Genomic DNA, 19,961 nt, shown 5'->3' with positions numbered 1-19,961 from the left:
TTTGAAGGACTATTAATCAAAAGAGGGAGAGATTCAATTTATTCTTTTTAGCTCCAAGGGAGTGTACCAAATGCCAGCATATGGAAGGTCATAAAAAACCCCAACAAAGAACAAAAACAAAAACTCAGCATATCTCTACTTAATTTAAGGAGAGCTATCAAAAGTTTGAGTTGCCTGGTATGTTACCTTACATGAGAAATGAGTTCTCTAACACCAAAGGGTTTGATCAAAAAGCAGATACATTCTTTCATGTGCCAAATGTTTATTAAGCACCTACCGGGTGCCAGGCATAGGTGCTGGGGCTGTGTCAGTCAACACCACTAGCAAGAACAAAAATGGCAAAAACCCCTTTTATGGAGAGTTTATACTCCAGTGCAAGGGCACAGACAAACATGCTCAGCAAGTCAGTTGCGCATGTGTTAGAAGATGGTAAGTGCTGCAGGGAAATAGAACTGGGGAAAGGGGATCAGGAGTCCAGGGGGAAGGTTTTCGGTTTAAAAGGTAACAATCACAGCAGGCTTCCCTGAGAGTTATTGTTTGGCCAAATTTCTTAAGGAGGAAAGAGAGTGAGCTGTGAGGATCTAATCAGTTAAAGGGAATGGATTCATGGGAGTTGATTTCACTTTCATATATTTCAGAATAAGTTTGGAATTTTAGCAAATGAAATTCTCTCTACTATTATGGAATAATAGAATAAACACAATAACATATTATGTTTAGCAAAAGTTGTTTATATTCACAAATAACAATATGGAAACTTTGCACTTGAAAAACCTGTCTTTTGAAAATTCTGAATTTCAGAAAGGATGTTATACCTTCTGCTGGTATCTCAGAATTTGGTGATTAAAAGTTAATTAGTAGCAGCTTGTTAGAGAACTGGACTGTCATCTAGAGAAAGAGATGTAAAGAATCTTCACAGAGCATTCAAAAGTAGAATTGTACTCTCCAGAATCAGATTGCTTTTTGAAAAAAGGAAGCCAACAAACACCCCACCGCTTTGGTTTGAAAAAAATAATGTTCGTCTCTGATACTGAGCTCTGCAGTGCCAGCCGTTTGAAGTATAAAGGGCTTCAACATGTGCAGAAGAAAAAGCCAAGAACATCTTCACTACTAACTTCTCGTCTTGTGTTACAGGCACACAAAAATTCCCTTTGGACAGTTGAACCCAACGAAGGCGTTGTTCCCCCGGAAAATGAGGTTCAGCTGACACTGACCGCCAACATCAATGACATAGTGACATTCAAAGACATAGTCATTTTGGAAATTAAAAATAGCAACACCTATCGGATTCCAGTCCAGGCTTCAGGAATTGGTTCCACCATTGTTTCAGATAAGCCCTTTGCTCCGGAAATCAATTTGGGAGCATATTTTAGGTAGGGAAATATTGTGGGTGAATTTTCATAGATATGTATGTTATATAAGCTGAGCATCACCTCTACTTCAGAAAATTACTTTTAAGTAAATAGCACTAAACTGCTTCATCCTTTCCCTGTCCTCTCTCCATTTCCCCCTCCAGATGGATGCATCAGCCATAAGAAGGCACATCCCAGTCACAGCTTGGCTACATTCTCCAAGCTGTGTCCCTCTGTGCTAGAGAAGAGATGGTCCATAGGAAGTACATTTTCTCTCAAACTTACAGTGCCTTTCTGGTGACTAACTTAGAATCTCAACCATGATTCTCCTCTTTGATTCCAATACACTGTTAATACCTTTCCATGTATGTAGAAAATACAGATGCATGTTAGGGGTAACCTGAGTATAACTAGGAAGATAAACATTTATTGCAAATGTTTCTTATCAGGAGCCACAAAGCCAGTAACTTTTTTGGTATTATGTTGTCTGCTTGCCTCCTGACTATAGCACTGAGGTGCCTGCAATTGGCTCTGCTTGATCACTCAGAAAAAAACACAGCATCTAAATACTTAAATAAAAGCTGGCAGAGTATAGACACCTCTAGGGCAGAATGATCTAAATGTGGCTTTAAAAATGTACAAGGCCTGAATGCTAACAGGTGAGGATGTGTGTGGGGATTTATTCATGGTTCCCCAGAGGGGTTTGCAGCTGTGGGGGCCAGCTGAACATACACCTGTGCGTCGCAGTACAGTGACCAGATCTCAAAGGGCTGCTTCTGCCTTCTGGCCTAGCAGGCTCTGAAACCAAGATGGACACACTGTGCTTAGAGAAGATGCTCTGAACCAAAACCAGTCAGCAGCCCTCCCCACAAACCCATCCACTCCTTCTTTCCTCTGTTCCATCCACAGCCCATGACACTGGATTGCAGATACCACAAATCAGCATGAATTCTGTTTTCACAGAAGCCTCCGTTACAGTTTCTGTGTCAACCAGATAGAAAATGCTCCTCCTTGCCTGCCTTTCAGCCATAAGCTGGAGCACTTTGTCAATGCATTCCATGCTTCTATTTCCAAGCTTCTTTGAGTATACTCAAACATAATTACAGAAACAATGTACTGTGAACCAGACTTCATTACACGTTCTCTGTAATCGACAAATAGTGTCAAATAGCCCCAAATGATATTCTGTCACTTGCCTGGAATTGGGAGGTTTAGCCTATAATTTTCTATGAATATGGAAGCAAATTGTGAATTTTTAGCTGCAATTTCCCCTCTGCCTAAACCTCATCATTCTATTTGACATAAAATCATGATGCCAGCAATCTCCAAAAGAATCCTCAAAAGTAGAGGTGGGCTAACTACAGCCCACTGTTTCTGTGAATGAAGTTTTATTGAAATACAGCCATGCCTATTTGTATACATGTATTTTTCTATGGCTGTTTTCACACTAGAGTGGGCAGTTGAGTAGTTGTGACAGTGACCGTGTCGCCCAAAAAGTCCAAAATAGTTATTCAGCCCTTTACAGAAAAGTTAGCCCACTGGGAGACATGCAGGTCTACAAAAATACCCATTTGCCACCTCTTTTGATTGCATGTTTTTGGACAACTCCCTTAAATTTTCAGAACTTCTGTTTCTTCATCTATAAAATATGAGGAAGTATGCTTATTATCACTGGGTTGCTGCGATGTCTGAAAGATACACTGTAAATAAGTTGCAGAGACCCTGCTTACTTCATAAACAGTGTGTGTTACATGTTGTTTTCCCCAAAGCCTACTCTTAGCCATGAAGACAAACTACCGACTGAAGACTCCACTGAGCATGCCCTGTGGACACATATCTAGGATGAAATTATTACACCTGACAACTGGCAAATACTCATTTATCTGATGCTGCAAATTACTCATTAGACATGATATCATTTCCTAGGGAGGAACAGATGGTATAAACTTTCAAAGCCTAATAAAAACTTTTTAATTTAATTAAATCACGAGCTGAGTTTTCTCCCTGAAAAAAATATATTTTTTGAAAGTTCATAAATTGGTAAAAGAAAATTCCATACAGAAATACATCTGAACCACCTCCAAGGTCTCAGAAATCCCGGTGTTTAACAGAGAGCTAAACAATCACGCAGTCCTTAATAACTACTTGGGGAACAGATGAATGAGGAAGTGAAACAGCAGCATCTTTAAAGCAACCTAGTCTGAGAAAAACGACCATTCCAGCAGGTATTCTGGTCTGTTACACTTCCCTTGAGCTTCGGTAAGGCTTAGAGGATATGTGCTATTTCTCTCTGAAGTTCCCTTCAAATTGAGCCCATCACAAGACATTTCACTCAGTCAGTAGAAATCTGCTCGACCCAATTTAAGATAAGCTTCTCCTCCAGTAGGTATTTCGCTTTTCTGTTCTCCTAGCCGTTTTTCATGAATTAGAGTAGCTTTCACATGACCTGTGGCTGTCCGTTCTGTGGCTTGCTTGACCTGCTGGGAAAGACTGAGCCACAGCCTTTCTGTGGGATCAGTCTTTCCCCTGGTCCCTTCCCTGGTGATGACAACTCAGGAGCCAAACCCCAGTGTCTGACTTTAGTTCATGGACCCCATGATTCGATGCTACTTTGTCCCGTTGCTTTGGTAGCTCCTACTAGCACTATGGTGGAGCCTTCCTACATTAAAAATTATCTATTTCCCTGTTCACTTTTAAATTACTTCTCAGGGGGTAAATCCCAAGGGTGTAGAGCTGAACAGAACATCCCAAAGTTGAGTTCTCTCAATATTTGCCTCCTCTTTTCCAGCCTGAACATGTGTTACTACAACTTCAAGTTGACCAACAAGGGACGTCGCATCCAACAGTTGTACTGGATGAACGAAAATCTCTGTCCCCAGAACAAGCTGAGCAAGAAAGGACTTGCTAACAGCCACCCGCCACGCCATGGCTCCCAGGCACCCAGGGACCCCCAGAGCCCTGTGTTTCAGCTCCATCCCGTCAGGATGGAGTTGTATCCAGAGCAGACGATCGATGTGGTACTTGAAGGCTATTCTGCTACTCCCAGGGTAAGAGGACAGCATGCTTAGAACCTGCTTTCCTCCCGAATAAATCTTTGCTGTATTTCTCAGGCGAGTTCCTTGACATTTATCTGAAGAAACGATGTGGTTTCTGAAGGCCTGCGTGTAGCCCCGAGTTACCATGGCAGCACTCATTGCTTTTACAGTTCAGCTCTGCTCAGTTTTATGTTTGTTTCTACAGCTACCATGAACCCAACCTTGAAATGCTAATTAAAGCAGGTTCTCATTCCCAGAGGCAGCAGTGACCAGCCAATATCCAGCCTTCAGCTGAAGCTAAGCCCCCCAGTGAACGCTTAGCGGTATTCATACTTATTCCAAAATGGCATTTTTATAGACACTCTGGGCTTTTCGGTCCAGGTATTGGGACATCCCTAGCTCCTTTCCTCTCAGTGTGACATTAACAGCATCACATTTACAACCATCACCTTTTTCTGTATTAATAAAAGAGTTGCATTTATCTTCAGCAGCTATGATGATCTGCTCTTATTTACATCATTACCATTCTGCTTAAACATATATACAGATCCAAAACATGCCTGTTCATTCCTGTTCCCTCGTGGGGACTGGAGACCATCAGAAACCTAAAAGCAACGTTTGCGATCCCTTGTTGAGCCTCCTCTACCCCACAAGTACAGACTGTGAGTGAGAACTGGTGCTCACTTCTGCTCCTCCTGGTGTCGCCGAGTTAGGAGGTGCTGCTGAATTTTCTCCTTGGGAAACAGGAAACAATAAGAAATTTATCTTCCAGCAGACAAGATAGCAAAGCTAGTTCATTGCTTCACTGTGGAGTGAGCATACTAGGTGGTTTTTCTCTCTGTTACTTGGGAGTTGAGCCAGCTTCTCCGGAGTATGTACCATATGATAAACAGTAGGCGAGGCACTGAGGATGCAGAGCCACGGGCAGCCCTTGTTTCCAGATGCGGGCGGCCTGCTGCAGGAGCATCGTACAGTGGCGCGACCGGGAGCCGGTCGTGTTTTTAAAGGCGTGGTATCTGAGTGCTAGGGTTCTAAATTCAGTTTCAGCTCTACTAAAGGCTTCCCTGAATGTTCCTCCAAATTATGCTACATAATTAGAAAGAGACTTGAATTCATTAACATCTGATCCCGGAGCACTCTTCAATACCAGCTAGTTGTAATATAAATTCACTTTGAGTCCTCTCTTCTGTATATAAATCAGGAGCTCAGGGTGGGGGTGGGGAAAGGGAGGCAAAGAAATACTCAGTTTCTATAGCACATTTGTTAAATATTCAAATATGAAAGACAAAATGTTTTGTCCCAGACAGTTTTTGACTCGCTTGATGAATAGCACTGCCATTGAACGATAAGCCCACAGGGTTTCATCTGCCTCGTCCATCACTGGTCTAATAGTCCTGACAACTGCTACACCTGTGGTCCTAATACACCTTCTATATATGTATTTGACGAACTGAATGTCAGTTGGTTGTGTCCTCAAAGGCAGTCAGAAATGGATGCAGGTTCCATGCAGGACATAATTTAGTGAGATAACTAATTGTATGACAGAGAGTGATACCTAAAATGCACTGTTCAGAAAAATGTGCCCTTCCCCAGTTTTCTCAGGCAGGTAGTTGAGAATCAGTTTGCCAATGGTGGAGAATTAAGTGTTCTGAGCTGTGAATATTCTCAGAATGCTGGTGTATCTCATCTGCAGATAGTCAAAGAAAAGCTTGTATGCCACGCCGTGATTGGGAGACAGAAGAGGGAGAGCATGGTGGTAACCGTGAACATCACCTGCGAGTTTATAGAGCCACTCACCCAGCTCTCCACCAAGCAGCTCTTATACCGGCTGGAGAAGGTCAGCGGGCGTGCCGGGGAGGGCTGGCTGCTCCGTCTGGGGTCAGTGTGGCCACAGCTTCATTTGAGAAGCTAAATTAATGGGAAGCCTGATGTACCCACACCTGGCCTATGCTTTTTTAAGCTTCAGAGGCCTGTGCACTTTCAACTAAAATTTCTGATTCTAAACCTACATTTATTTGAAATATAAACTGTTACAGAAACTCTACATCCATCATTCCTGATGTTAGTGCACTGAACATGTACTGTAGTTGATCGTTTTACTCTAACTAGATAAAGCAAACATCACGGTTATGGAAAGGGTTGGACGATTATTGATCATCGTAATAATCAGGAAGCATTGCTACGACGTGTTGATTGGTTTGTGCTGGGCACTGAGCCACACCCATTACACGCACTTGTCCAGTTGCCCCTCACCGTGATCTCTGCTGCAGGCTCCGTCATCATCCTCACGAGTGAAACTATTATGTAGATCCCCAACACTGAGAATAACCAAACTATTTGATTCACATTCTTAAACTATACAGCTACACATGTCCATGACTTTATATGGCCATTAAGGGCAAGCAATAAGCGGGGCGTCAGGGGACAGCGGAGAGATGGGAATGACTGCTGCCAGGGCAGGGGCTCGGGATAGGAGCTATCACAGTAGAACTTGACCTGCTCCTCAGCAGACTTCCATCTAACATGCAAAACAGACACGTGTGCAATCCTCCCCTGGGCCGGGAGTGTGTTGGTGCTGACAATCTGGTGAACCAGTGAGGTACTTAAAGCCAAGAGATTGCTTGAGATCACAGCTGTAAACTATTAAAGTTTAGTTGTTTAAGTTACAATTCTAAACAGTGCTATGAAGAAGAGGTGTAAGGTACTATGAGAGCGCATATCAGGAGAGTGGCTTTATTTGTACCTGTGGTGACAGACGGCTTCTGGGAGCAAGTGCCTCAGGGTGAGACTTGAAGAAAAAGTGAAGTAGTCTGGTGTCGGCAGAAGGAACAGCACACACGAAGGGGCTGGGCCAGGCAAGACCTGGGAAGCCTCCTTAGGCGGACAGCACTTCGGCAGTGGCACAAGGTCCATCCAGAAGAGTGGACAGGGGCCAGCGAGTGTGGCCTGCTGGGAGGTGTGTCTGGGTGGCCACTGGTGGGCTTCAGGGAGGGGAGTGACATGGTCAGATTTATTCACTGAAACAGTCGCTCTGGCTGCCGGGTGGAACATTCATTAAGGCCAACCACGTGCCAAGCACTGAGTCCGGTGCTAGCAGTACGACTGTGAGAGTAGTCCCTCCCCAAGGAGCCTGCCGCTGACTGGAAGACTGAGCATTAAGGAAGTCATTGTCCCTCAGTGTGATCTCTGCTGTCATGTAAAAGGATCGGGTGTGGCAGTGCCTCATCCATCAGTCAGGGTGGGAATCAGCCAGGGTTCCTCTCATTACCTGGAGGCTCACAGGAGAATTTATTCTGGTAGTGGGTTCCATCATATTTTGTGTGTGTTAAATAAGTATCTACTGAGCACCCACCATGGGTATGGTGCTTGCTAGGAGCTGACTAAGGGGGCATATAGCCGAGGAGAGGAGGGGAGATGTACAAGTTCCAATCAACAGGTAACTTTTGAGCACTCACAGGGTATGAGGCAGCAAAGGCACAGCAAAATCCCAAGCTTAACAGACTCCTGGGGCAAGTAGACAATGAAGAAGCAGAATGAGGGTTTCCATTACAGGACGATGAACTAACCGTGACAGGCTCCATGAGACATATAAAAAGAAAACACTACAAGAGTTCTTACAACAGTTACTGAGCTTTCACTGCTCTGTGTTAAATTCTTTCCAAGTGATCAGGAAAGACATGTACTGGTGGCAGCTGCACCGAATTTGGTGGCATCATATTTTCCCTAAATGTAGCTACACAGAGAAAAATCAGAGAATACTTACAGAATAATTATTCAATGTAAGAAATTACAGTATATGTTAAATATGTAACTTTGTTTCTTACTAGATTTTTTTCTAAGCCTGTAAGCATTCATAAAAATTTGTGGGTTGTGTTTTTTTTAAAGCATATTCTTGTTTAAGTTATTTTTTACTTTATCACTAGAATGAAATAGCAAATATTTTAATATAGCAGTGACTTATTGAATTAAAAAATGAATTGAGTCACAGCTCACTGTATGATTTTATCCTTCTCTGCTCCCTAAATATCATGAGTCTGAAACCTGTCCAGCTACTGGTATTTTTCATTGTTCATTTCCTGCTCACATTTAATCCATGGCAGGGACAGTGAAGAATTGCAACTTCATTACCCAGTATGTGCAAGAGACCTGGTAGGTCTTGGTATTCATATTTACTTATGTAACTCCCAATTATCTATTCTGTCTCCTTTATTTCAGCTGAAGGCAGTGTATCTGATTTAGTGCACTAGACTATAATGACACCAACACTGCCTGTGGGAAGAATTTTTCTGTGGCCATTTCCTCAGATTTGATCTACTTTATAACTATTGTACCATTCATAAGCCACAGAGATGAAACCACATCTTTGTGGACTTGAAAAGGTCAGTTGAAACCAGCAGCCAGTTTGCTTCATGAAGTCCAGGAGCAAATCCTATCTCCTGATATTTGGGGAGACAAACAACCCAGAAGGAAAGGGGTCATTTTAAAATAGAACAGATTCTCTGTGCATCGACTCCTTCTCATCACTGACCTCTAAGTGGCCTCTTGCCAAACCAGCCAAATGTGGCTTCTTCGCTTCAAAACTACCTGCAGTGACACAGCAGCCTCGGGGAAGGTCACTGGGTGGACAGTGCTCCATATGGCCTTTGATAGTCCTACAGTGCTGCCTCCCCCTCCCCCAAACTGTAGGATATAGTCTGCAAATGCAAGCTCAGTCCAGTCCCCGTGTCACCGTGTTGGAGGGAGGGAAACAATGGCTGGCACCTCCTGGTAAAGGTCGGACCAAACCCCTTGCACAGGGGCTGGTGGAACACAACCGGGGCAGGAGATTGAAGCCAACCGTCTGACTGAATGGCTGTGTGTCTCCCCAAATTCAAGTACTGAAGCTCTAATCCCCAATGTGGTGATGTTGGGGGGAGGGCCTGTGGGAGGTGATGAGGTCATGAAGGTGGGGCTTTCGTGCACATGGGATAAGAGGAGACAAAAGAGACGTCTCTCTAGTCATGTGAGGACACATCGAGAAGACAGCCATCTACAGGCCAGGAAGCAGGCCTGCCGGCGCCTTGACCTGGGACTGCCCAGTCTTTGTGTGCACCATCAGTCTATATCGTTCCCATAGCAGCCCAAACAAGGCACAGAGGACGCTGGTCCCACGAGCTCACCCGGAGCCAGGGCGTCCAAGAATTGCAGTGGAAAGAGGACCATGCTAGATTAAAAAAGCAGAGACAGAGTCAGATGAAAATGTGGAATCGGGGACTTAACTGAAACCTGAACAAGGAGAAATTTAAACAAACCAAAACAAAGAGCCTGAGAAAAACAGTCTAGAGTTGTTGGAGGAACCAGGGAATGATGGGAAGGAGGTTCTCTGTGGAGGCCATGGACTGAGGCTTCACGTGGACTCCTGCCAACACTACAGGACCCCGGGCATGCGGGAACCAATGCAGACCCCAACACGGAATGAGGAAAATCCGGTCCAACCAGAAACGTGTGGCTCGGGGTCCGTTTCCAATGCCTTCTCCTTCTCCAGTTGAAAAATTAAGTTTGATGTTCAACAGAGTAAAAAAAAAAATGCTTCTAAATACTCTATCCCAGTGTTAATCAGGAAAAATCTAGAGGAAATAGTTATGAGCATTTGTCAATTTAACAAGAAAAGTATACTGGCAAATTGAGTATTTTGAGCATGGAAAAAATACTATAAAAGGAAAAAATGTTTTATTCATTATATTGATACAGGGGTTCTTCCACAGATACCACTAATTTATTAGAGTTTGTTCTACAACATTATGGAAACTTCTGTAGTAATAGTTCTGTCCAGGGCCATGGTTTGTCTAGGTCGTTTGTGGGTTTTTATTTTGTTTTGGTTTTTGGTTTTAACCAGTCAACAGCAGAGTAAGAAATCTAATCTTTTTTCTCACTTAGGTAGTTTCACCTCTCAATAGTCCATCATACATTCCAAATTACTTATCTAAATCTCTACAAGAGAAAAAAAGGCATGTGTGTATATGTATGCTTATACATACAGTGTGTGTGTGTGTGTGTGTGTGTGTGTGTGTGTGTGTGTGACTTCTAACCCTAAAACTATGTATATCATAACTTGGTTTTTTTTTTTTTTGCAGAAACCAAACGCTGTCTTGAAGCCTGATTATCAGCCCTTGGTCATGAAGAACATTTCCACCCTGCCCGTGAACGTGTTGCTTTCAACGAGCACGCCCTTCTTTGTCTGCGAGACTGATAAATCTCTGCTGCCCTTGACTCCTGAGGTGACTGGGCAGAGGCCTGTCCTAACATGCTCCTTGTTGGGGGAGGGGGGGTTGTTTGTGTATGTGAGAAAGGAAGGGAATAATATGAGTCCCCTACCTAACTTCAGTCCAGAAAACTATAGTGAAAAAAGAATGCAGAAAATTTTAAATGAGTCCTAAATAAATTTCAGTGTCAATCAGTAGAAAAAATATTATTGATGATGTAAGAACTCCTGGCTCATTATGATGAGTTTCATTATAATAAAGCTAATCTTTAGAACACAGTGACTTCACTAATAATAGTAAAGATCTTTTAATTCCCCTCCTTCAAGTCCAATCAAAACTCCATACTCAAGAACATGAGACAACAGCCAAAACCCAGTCTCTCAAACAGCCAGCCGATCTCCAGATGCTGAGAAATCCCAGCAGGCGGAGGGAGGAGGCAGGAGCCCTCTGGCCTCCAGTCTGGGGCAAGAGGCAGTGCTCTCTACACATCCCTGTAAGATCATCCCTGTGCTCCTTCTCTGGGCATGAGGACACCAGAGTAGCTGGTCTGTGGGCCAAGTGTCACAGGAGAGCTGAGGAAAGGAGGACTGAGAAGAAAGTCGAGCCACATATCATCAGCCAACAGAGAAGTGCTGCAAAGGAGGAAGGCAGGATCTCAGAAGAGGGTGCCTGTAACTTAAGATTTGCTGTGAGCCGCTCTCAGGGAGGTGGCTTTTTGGGGAAGAGAGGAGGGATTGGAGCTGCTTGGTGAGAGGGTGGTGCAGAGAGAACCCGACTTGTGGCTGTAAACTGCACTGCTGCCCTCCCCCCCTCCTCACAGTTCTTTAGTGGGTCTCATGCAAGCGTGAGCTGGAAATAAACCAGCTAAGCTCTTGAAACAGAGAAATAAAAGGAGGAAATGATCATAAGCAAGAGGTGGATGAAAATCTACTGTAAGGAGACCAAGCTAAGGAAGAAGACCGAAAATATAAACAGGTGCTCTCCACAGTCTCAAAGAAATTCCAGATGATATGATCTGTGTTTAAAAAGAGATCCAGGATGAGAGATGAAGTGTTCAAAGAGACATGAAGAGCAAACTCATGGAGCCGAGGAAAATCAATGGATAAGAAAATGAAAATTCAGACATAAGCCGCTTTCTCCGTCTGGGTGGTAGATTAGACACACTCTCGTCCTCCTGAAATCTTAATAAGGTAAAAGTAGAAATGTTCAAAGGGAAAGTAGCCCAGGGCAATAAAATAAAGGGGGAAGAGGATGATGTAACCAAATATTGAGAGATTTAAACAGTTCTCAACTCTAGAAGGAGATTGGAATGGGTTGACAAAAAGGCACAAAACCTACAGCCCAGAAAATTCTCCAGCGAGGCTGCAGACGTGGGAGTCAGTCAGCACAAGGAGCCTGGGCTCCGAGGCAACAAGTGTGAGCAGAGTGTTAGAAACAGAGGGATTCTGTGTGCACCAGACAGCTGTCCCACCCGACCGCACCCAAGAGAGACATGGGCAGCTGGCTTTTATGCCAAGACATAAAATAAAGTACATGCTCTTCGCCAGAGAAATAGATCAGACTGTTTGGGGAAAGTTGATGTTTCTAGTGTCAGTGTCCACATCCCAGAGTAATCCAACCTGGGGAGTGTCCACCACCTGACTGTTCCCTCTCTGTCCCAAGCCGGGGCGGAGCCCAGTCCTGCTGCAAGAATTGAGAAATGGTGCCCTCAGGTTGTTGGCATGCCAGGGGCGTCAGAGACTACTGTTTCTTACAGTGACTCTTGTAGAGCACTTTGACCTTTTATATCATTTGCATGTATAACCATAATAAAAATACACATATAATTTTAAAAATTAAGAGCTTCTATAAATCAACGAGAAAAATACCATAACCCAATGGAAAAATAGGCAAAGGAAATGAATAGCATTCACAAAAAGAAAAATAAAATGGCTCTTAAGTGTATGAAAATATGCTCAATTTTAATTATATTAGAAGAAATGTGAATCGAAATTTCTACAAAATTTTCCCTATCGGGTCGGCACAGTGCAAAACTGGGACAGTGCTTTGAATCAGGGAGGGCACACGGACACATGGATTCCCCCCTCCGCCCCCGGTGTTGGTGAGGTGTACACCGGAAGACATATGGCCGCAGCGATCGAAACTTTAAATGCCCATACCATGGACTCAGCTATTCCACTCTGAGGAGTGAGCCTACAGACACAGTCACGATGACATACACACAAGGGTATTGACTGGGGCCCTGATCACTAGAGTAGAAGACTGGGAGCCAACATCCCTCAAAAGGAGATCAGTTAATAAATAATGGCAGAATTACATGACAGAATAAAATGCAGCTGTTAAAAAGAATGAGGCAGCTCCATATGCACCGATGAGTGGTCCCCCTTCCAGAAACGCACACAGATACTAATGAGATTGTATACACATACGGTAACTCCACAAGGACAGAGGAAACACACCGTGGTTACTTCAGGGGAGGGGAATAGCTTGGGGGAGAGGGAGATAGGCACAGAGTTACTTGCTTTTCATTGTTCTATTTGAAAATACAAGTGAAATATTTTTTAAAGATCTAAAAAATAAGGCCATACCTTGTCCTGGGACAAAATGACCTAGAAAATTCAACAGTGAGACATATCGTAGTTAACTGACTGGTCTTACTGATAACCAGAGAATCCCATGGCATCAGAGCAGGAAAGAAGAGACCCCCACCCCACGGGAAGATTTTAGATTAACCTTGGACTTCCCCCCAATAACACTCAGCGATGGATGGCAGTGGGGCAATGCTGCAGAGTTTCGAGAGAAAGAGAGCGTGACCCAAGAATTTTATAACCAGTCAAATTGTCCTTTGGGTACAAAGGTAACATGCAGACACTCTCAGAACACGAGGACTCAATGAATTCAGCGCTAACACACCCTTGAAAAACTGGTGGGCCGATGAAGTACAGTCGTTCAGAAGAACCAAGTAAGATACTCAGAAAAAAAAACTGAGAAAGGGACTGGCAGGAGGACTGAGTGCCTCAACAACTGAGACTCAGCAACTTTGGCGATTATGATTTCAGAACAGAGCATTGTTTGCTTTTGCTTTTAGAAATTAATGCTACAACCAGTAACAACTGGGAGATGGGGTAAGCGTAAGCATGCTGACTTCATCCCCTTCACACCTACGTGTCAATAAGATGCTGGCTAAAGATGATGCTGCGCCCCGTTTAACCATCTTTTTTCTTGATCAGAAGGGGATGATAGTAATAATCGATATCTTTATACCATAAGCACTACTCTGAAGACATCAGATGTATATTGACTCATTTCACCCTCTTAAAAAATAGGCCCTGTTATTGGCCCTATTTTACAGATGGAGAAACTGAGGGCTAGGCAAAGGACTCCTGGACATGGACAACAGTGTGGTGATTGCTGGGGGCAGGGTGCTGTAAGGGGACTAAATAGTGATGGAAAAAATACAATAAAGATTAAACTAAAACAAAGAAGAGGAAGAAACCTGAGGGCCAGGAAACACAACTAACTCGGCCCAGATTCACAGAGCTACTAACCTGCAGTCCAGCTCCAGAATCCATGATTTTAGGTTCATATCTCTTGTACAAGAAGAGTTTTTTTCCAAGAAAAATATCAGACATGATATTTTAAAATAAATAGTCTAACTCTATTTTTGTAAAATTTTATTTAGCCATCCATCATGTCTGGACTAAAGTGTATCAAAAGTGAACTCTGAGAAATAATATATAGTGACATTTTGGATAAGTTTCTAATTTTTTCTTTGTACTGTTATAGATAATGTAAAATTTTGTGGGTATGTGTTTCTTTCACAAAACAAAAAATTCCTTCTCTGGAGAAAAAGTGTTTAAGTCAATCTTCAGACTCTGAACACCCAGCACCGTGGTCCCAAGTACTGCAGATGCCATGGTCTACAAGAGTGGGCTCCCAGTCCTGCCTGGACAGCAGTGCCAAGTGGCCAGCCAGGCTTTCAGGTGGGGTTAGCCAACTGAAGAGTCATCGCCCTCTCAAACTCTCAAATCAGGTGATCGGCTCCGTCCACTGAAACCATCTAATATACAGCACTCACGCGCTTAGTTCAGTATCTGAACCTTCAAACTCAGCGGACAGGGGAGTGCTCTGTAAACAGACTCTCACTGTGTGCATTCCTCCCGGCTGCCTCCGGGCACCTTCTACAGAACCAGGAGGTGGCTTTTATGCCAGCTAAATGTGGGAATTGAGCAAATACTTAAAAAAAAAACAAAACCTTATAACCAGGCTTTCTATAGGAAGATGTTACTGTGGCCTTGGCATTGAGGAACACATGGGGATTTGGATCAAAGAGAAAAAGAACAAACAAAATCTACCCAACAAACTGAGTGCAGCTCGGGAGTGTCATTTTAAGTTGAATAGGAAACAACGGGAAGGAGATAAGCTGTGCTAAAGAATTAGGATGCCAGTGTTAGAAAAGAAATTAAATCACCTGAGCCATCTCTTTCTGGGTCGTCCTCCACAGAGACCCCCTTCCCCCAGGCTTTAGAAAGCCTTTTTGAAATTTCTTAAAGACCTTTTCCCACTTGTCTCGGAAGAGCATTTTACAGTCTAATTTATTTTCAGTTAAGAATATTTTTATAGTAGCTATTCGTTGTAGACTTTCCTTTGTACAAATCCTCGATCTTTATCATCTCACAGCTCTTAAAATCCCTTCCTCCAAATAATTCCTCTCCAGAATATTTTTACTTTCATTTTCAACTAATAAAATGTATGTGTGCAAATATATAAATATCTGTAATATCAATAAATATGGGTAGCTATAGATACACCAGCTATTATGTGTACATGTGGCTACCAAATTCTGGATAAAGCATGGTATATATGTATTTCCTAGTACTATGTGTGTACGTATGCATCTGTGTGTGTACATAAGTATATTGAAATAGTTTGACTGTCCTGCTTCATGTGTCAGGTTGGAAACCCACAGTACAAAAGTCAGTAATTTCCCTTCATCTTGTTTTCAGCCCATTAAACTGGAGATTGGTGAAGAAAAACACCTGCTGATCAAATTTGACCCTTCCTACAGACACGATTTGAACAACTGGGTGGCAGAAGAAACTCTAGCAATCAAGTACCTGGAGCACCCTCAAGTAGACAGCCTGAAGCTGCGCGGGGAAGTGCACTTCCCCAACCTCAGCTTCGAGACCATGGAAGTGGACTTCGGCTGCATTCTGAATGACACCGAGGCGATCCACCACATGATGGTCTCCAACTGCAGCCCCCTGGTTGTGAAGTTCCGCTGGTTCTTCCAGGAGAACGATGAGGAAAATCAAATAAGGTACCACCCGCACAGCCATCCAGCAGAGCTCTCCTCTGCTGTTCCTTTGTTTTCTCCTTTCAGGCTTTGCACTGGGTTCCTAGAGTCTGTGCGCTGGTCTTTCACGCACACTTGTGGTTCTGACAACTGATCATCGACAAAAATAACAAAGAGCCTGTACTCATGGTCCCTCCTTGATTGCACAGCAAGAAAAGCAGATAAAACATCTTTGAAAGCTGCAGTTGCCTCTAAATTAACAAAGCGATACCCATGAGTCTGCTTTAATTTTGAATTTAGTGGTTAGATCACTGTACCTTGTCACTAAAAAATAAGGCCTTCGTACAGTTTTCTTAATAACCATTCCGCACCCGAAGAATGAGCTGCCTAGCACCATACGTTGAAGATGTGCTGCACGGAGCTCCGGGTGCCTCCTGTCTCAGTGGGTTTCGTTGTGGCTCACACACGCGTACCCATGTTCAAAACAGTGGGAGGTAATGAGTGCCGAGAGGGAAAGTGACTTTCACGGTGTTTGTGTTTAGAGGCGTCTCTCCTGTTCGATGAAACTTAAGTGCAGTTAGAAGCTAAATCCATATAAGGAGACTGTTCTAGTCAGGCCTCAGGAACATGTTCGTCTGGGCCAAGCCTCCTGGCCCCCAGGACCAGTGGGCTTCTGCTGCTTCTTTATTGGGTGTTTTGGCCACTCAGTGTCCAGCACTGAATGTCGAGTGGCCATGCTTAACTGAGGAAGCCTCATGTTTCCTTGGCTTGTCGCTGCTTTCTGTACGCAGCCCTCATCTTGTACGTGACAGCCACCCTTTCCTTTCAGCACTTGTTACCATGGTAATGGTGGCTGCTCTGGATGTTGTCTTCAGACAACTAAGCATGACTGAACATCACACTAAAGCCAGGCCTGGGCCTGAGCAGCGGAACCTGGTCTTTAGATGTCAAGGGCTGTTCAGGTTTGGCATGAAATTCTGTAGAGGATGAACATTTAAATTAATTATGGAAAAACCAGCCAGCCTGACCTAATGAATACCAGATTCTGTGAAGTTATTCTGATGTGACATAACTAAATGAGTTCATTCCATCTGGGAGCAAGGGATACACTTTATTTATTTATTTTATTGTTGAGAGGCCATTTCCATAATTAAAATAATGACATTTTGCAAATGTACTTGGCCAATACTGGAGATGATAACTCAATTTTTTTATTGGTTTAAGCATTCATTTAACCCTTCTTTTACTTGCTTCAGCATCTGCTTATATTTTGATATTGAGCCTCTGCTTATGATTCATTTTTCATCATTCATTCCTTCATTAGGAGAGTCACCGAGAAAACATTTGATAAGTGATTCTTATGCACCAGATAATGTGTGAGACATCAGGGGTACCGAGTGAGTACGGCACGATGACCTCTGGCTGGAGGCTGTTGGGGAGCCCTTTGTGACCACAGTGGCCACGTCGTCATGCCCGGCTCTGGGGGACGACGGAGGGGGTCGCCGCTCAGAGGAGCCTCAGAAGGCTGCACATAGAAGCACAGTTATGTGTTCCAGATGGATAAGCAGGGATGCATCTCAGTAACAAGAATAGTATGTTTATGTTAGTTAGGATGCATGGATACAATTCTAGGCAAGTGGCAGGAAACCTGACCCTAAGCAAAAACAAAAAGGGAAGGACAGTCATTGGTTCCCATGACTTGAAAGTCCAGATTCATTCTGGCTTCTGGTCTGGCTTAACACGAGGACTCAAAACAGTGTCACCAAAGCCGGGGTCTCTGCTCTCTTCCATGTGTCAGCCACACTCTCAGATCAGCTCTACTCCCGTGGCCCCCAGATGGCTGCCTTAACTCCTGGGCCATGGCCTTGCGGATTCTGATCCCCACCGGAAAGGAAAGTGAGCCTTCGTCTGAGAACCTCCATGGGATTTACTCTGATCACACCAACTTAATCACGTTATCTGCCCCCTCCCTCAACCAGTCAGTCACTGTTAGGGGAGATCAAAGTACTTGTCAGCATTGTCCTGGCCACAAGCCCTACACCAAGGGCTGCAGTGGTGACTCTAGGACCCCATGGACTGAAGGGCATGGGAGTGGGGCAGACCCCCCAACAAAAACTGACGTTTGAGAAAATGATTCCCAGAGAGGCAAATGACGCCACCTACCAGCGTGGACGGGCCCACGTCAGCAAGGCTACAGCGCAGACTTAGTGGCAGAGAAGACGTCAGGGAGACGAGCCTGGGAGGCAGAGTGGCGGTGGTGTGTGAGAGGCCTGGTATTCCACAACAAGGAGTTTAGACGCTTTCTTGGAGACAGTGGTGACAGTTACAATCAAGAGAGTGACAAGAGTCTGTTTTTCAGAAAGATAACCCTTGGCAGCATTCATCACAGTTGCTCCATCCCTCCTTCCTAAGATGTGTTCTTTTCTTGGTTTGAATAGCACCCTGCTCTCCTGTTTCTCCCTCACCTTCCAGCTCTCGGCCAGCACCAACTCCACTGGGCTAGGGTTCAGGGCTCCCTCCTGGCCCTGTGCTCCTCCTGGCAGTGGCAGTCTCCCCACAGCTTCGTTTAGTCCCTGCTGCGCAGGCTCACATGTCTCTCTCCACCCACACCCCTCTGCTGAGTTCCCATTGTGTCACCTTCTTGACCTCTCCTCCTGGATGTCTCCCAGGTGCCTCACATCCAGAGTGCCCTGCACTAAACTCAGGCTCTCCCCTCGTCTCCTCCCTGCCTCTCTTCTAGGGCCCCCGTCTCAGTAATGACATCGCTGTCCTGAGAGCCATCCAGCTTCCCTCCTCTCCATACTCCCACCCACCTCATCACATCCATCACCAAATTCTACCTATCCCATCTTCTAAAAACCTCTTATTCCCACTTCCACAATGTTGCTGTAGTTCATGTCACCATTGTCTCTTGCCTGGACCATTGGTGACAGCCCCTCACCGGGCTCTCTGCGTCCATTCACGCACCATAGTCCATCATTCACACTGTAGCCAAGTGACAAGCATAGTCCTGCCTGGGCTTGCAGTCTTCAGTGACACTCAGGCTCCTTAGGGTAATGCACCCAATACTTATGTACTCCTCGGGACTCGGCCAGCGCCAGCCCAGCCTTTCCTTCTGGATTCTTCCCACCTGACTCTGCCCTCTCCATGTTGACCTCCCACTCCGGGCTCTTTCCTGTGAAGTTCTGTCCCTGGCTAACTGCTCTCTCTCTGCTAGAAACCCTTCCCCCTCTTTACCTAGCTAGCCCTGCTTCCCCCAGCATGTCTCTCTTAAACGTCCTTCTCCAGGGAAGCCTTCCTGGAGACCCTCTCCTAGATGACGGCTTCTGTCACAGACACAGGGGGCCCATCTCTACCTGTGGTAGCCCATTGGTGGTCTTGGAAACTTGCACATTTTTAATAATGGCTCACTATCAACCTCCCAACTGGTTCCTCATATCCATGAGGCCAGAGAGCATGTCTGTCCTTTTGTCTATGGGCCCTGGAGCCCAGCATGGTCGTTAGCACAGAGTCATTCCTCAAAGGGTGTTTTTTTAATCAACTGCTCTCCTGCTCCCATCACTGTTTGTACTGAGAGGAGAATCATTTCATAACTGGTGCAAGATTCTTTTCTGTCAGCTTGCTGGCACCTGCCAAATGGAAAGGTTCAAGGTGTAATGACACCTTGAATAGCAAAAAAAAAAAAAAATGCCACTTACCCTCTAGATAGGCTCTCTCTGCACAGGCCGTCAGAAAAACATGAAGCACTCATTGGCTAAAGGTCACTTTTATCAGATGTACCAACACTAACCTTTTTCCCATTAGAATTCTTCCAAGCCTCACAGTAAAAGAAACAAAAGGATAAAAGAAGCTTTTCTTTTTCTTTTACTAGGCAGGACGTGAGAATGCCTAGACACTCGACATCCCTTCTTGTCACACTCCATGCATCTGCTGTGTGCATGTGCGCACGCATGTGTGTGGGAGCCCACGTGTGCGTGTGGGAGTGAGTGCGTGTGTATGTGTGTGATTTCGTAGGCAGTTCTGACTCATGCATTTA

General features: G+C 44.5%; 1 protein-coding gene across 1 annotated transcript in view; it reads left to right on the top strand.

The window, feature by feature from the left end:
• HYDIN (HYDIN axonemal central pair apparatus protein) overlaps nucleotides 1-19,961 on the top strand; it is a 339,107-nt gene that overhangs the window by 190,179 nt on the left and 128,967 nt on the right. The window contains exons 22-26 of the mRNA XM_037154186.2: nucleotides 1,135-1,373; nucleotides 4,141-4,399; nucleotides 6,081-6,224; nucleotides 10,501-10,644; nucleotides 15,636-15,949. Of these exons, the coding sequence (XP_037010081.2) occupies nucleotides 1,135-1,373; nucleotides 4,141-4,399; nucleotides 6,081-6,224; nucleotides 10,501-10,644; nucleotides 15,636-15,949 (1,100 nt within the window). The remainder of the gene's footprint in view (nucleotides 1-1,134; nucleotides 1,374-4,140; nucleotides 4,400-6,080; nucleotides 6,225-10,500; nucleotides 10,645-15,635; nucleotides 15,950-19,961) is intronic.

Source organism: Artibeus jamaicensis, unplaced genomic scaffold, assembly GCF_021234435.1.
Source record: "Artibeus jamaicensis isolate MK-2021 breed Jamaican fruit bat unplaced genomic scaffold, CSHL_Jam_final contig_464, whole genome shotgun sequence".
Classification (NCBI taxonomy): domain Eukaryota; kingdom Metazoa; phylum Chordata; class Mammalia; order Chiroptera; family Phyllostomidae; genus Artibeus; species Artibeus jamaicensis.
This window is presented reverse-complemented; position numbering and strand designations above follow the sequence as displayed.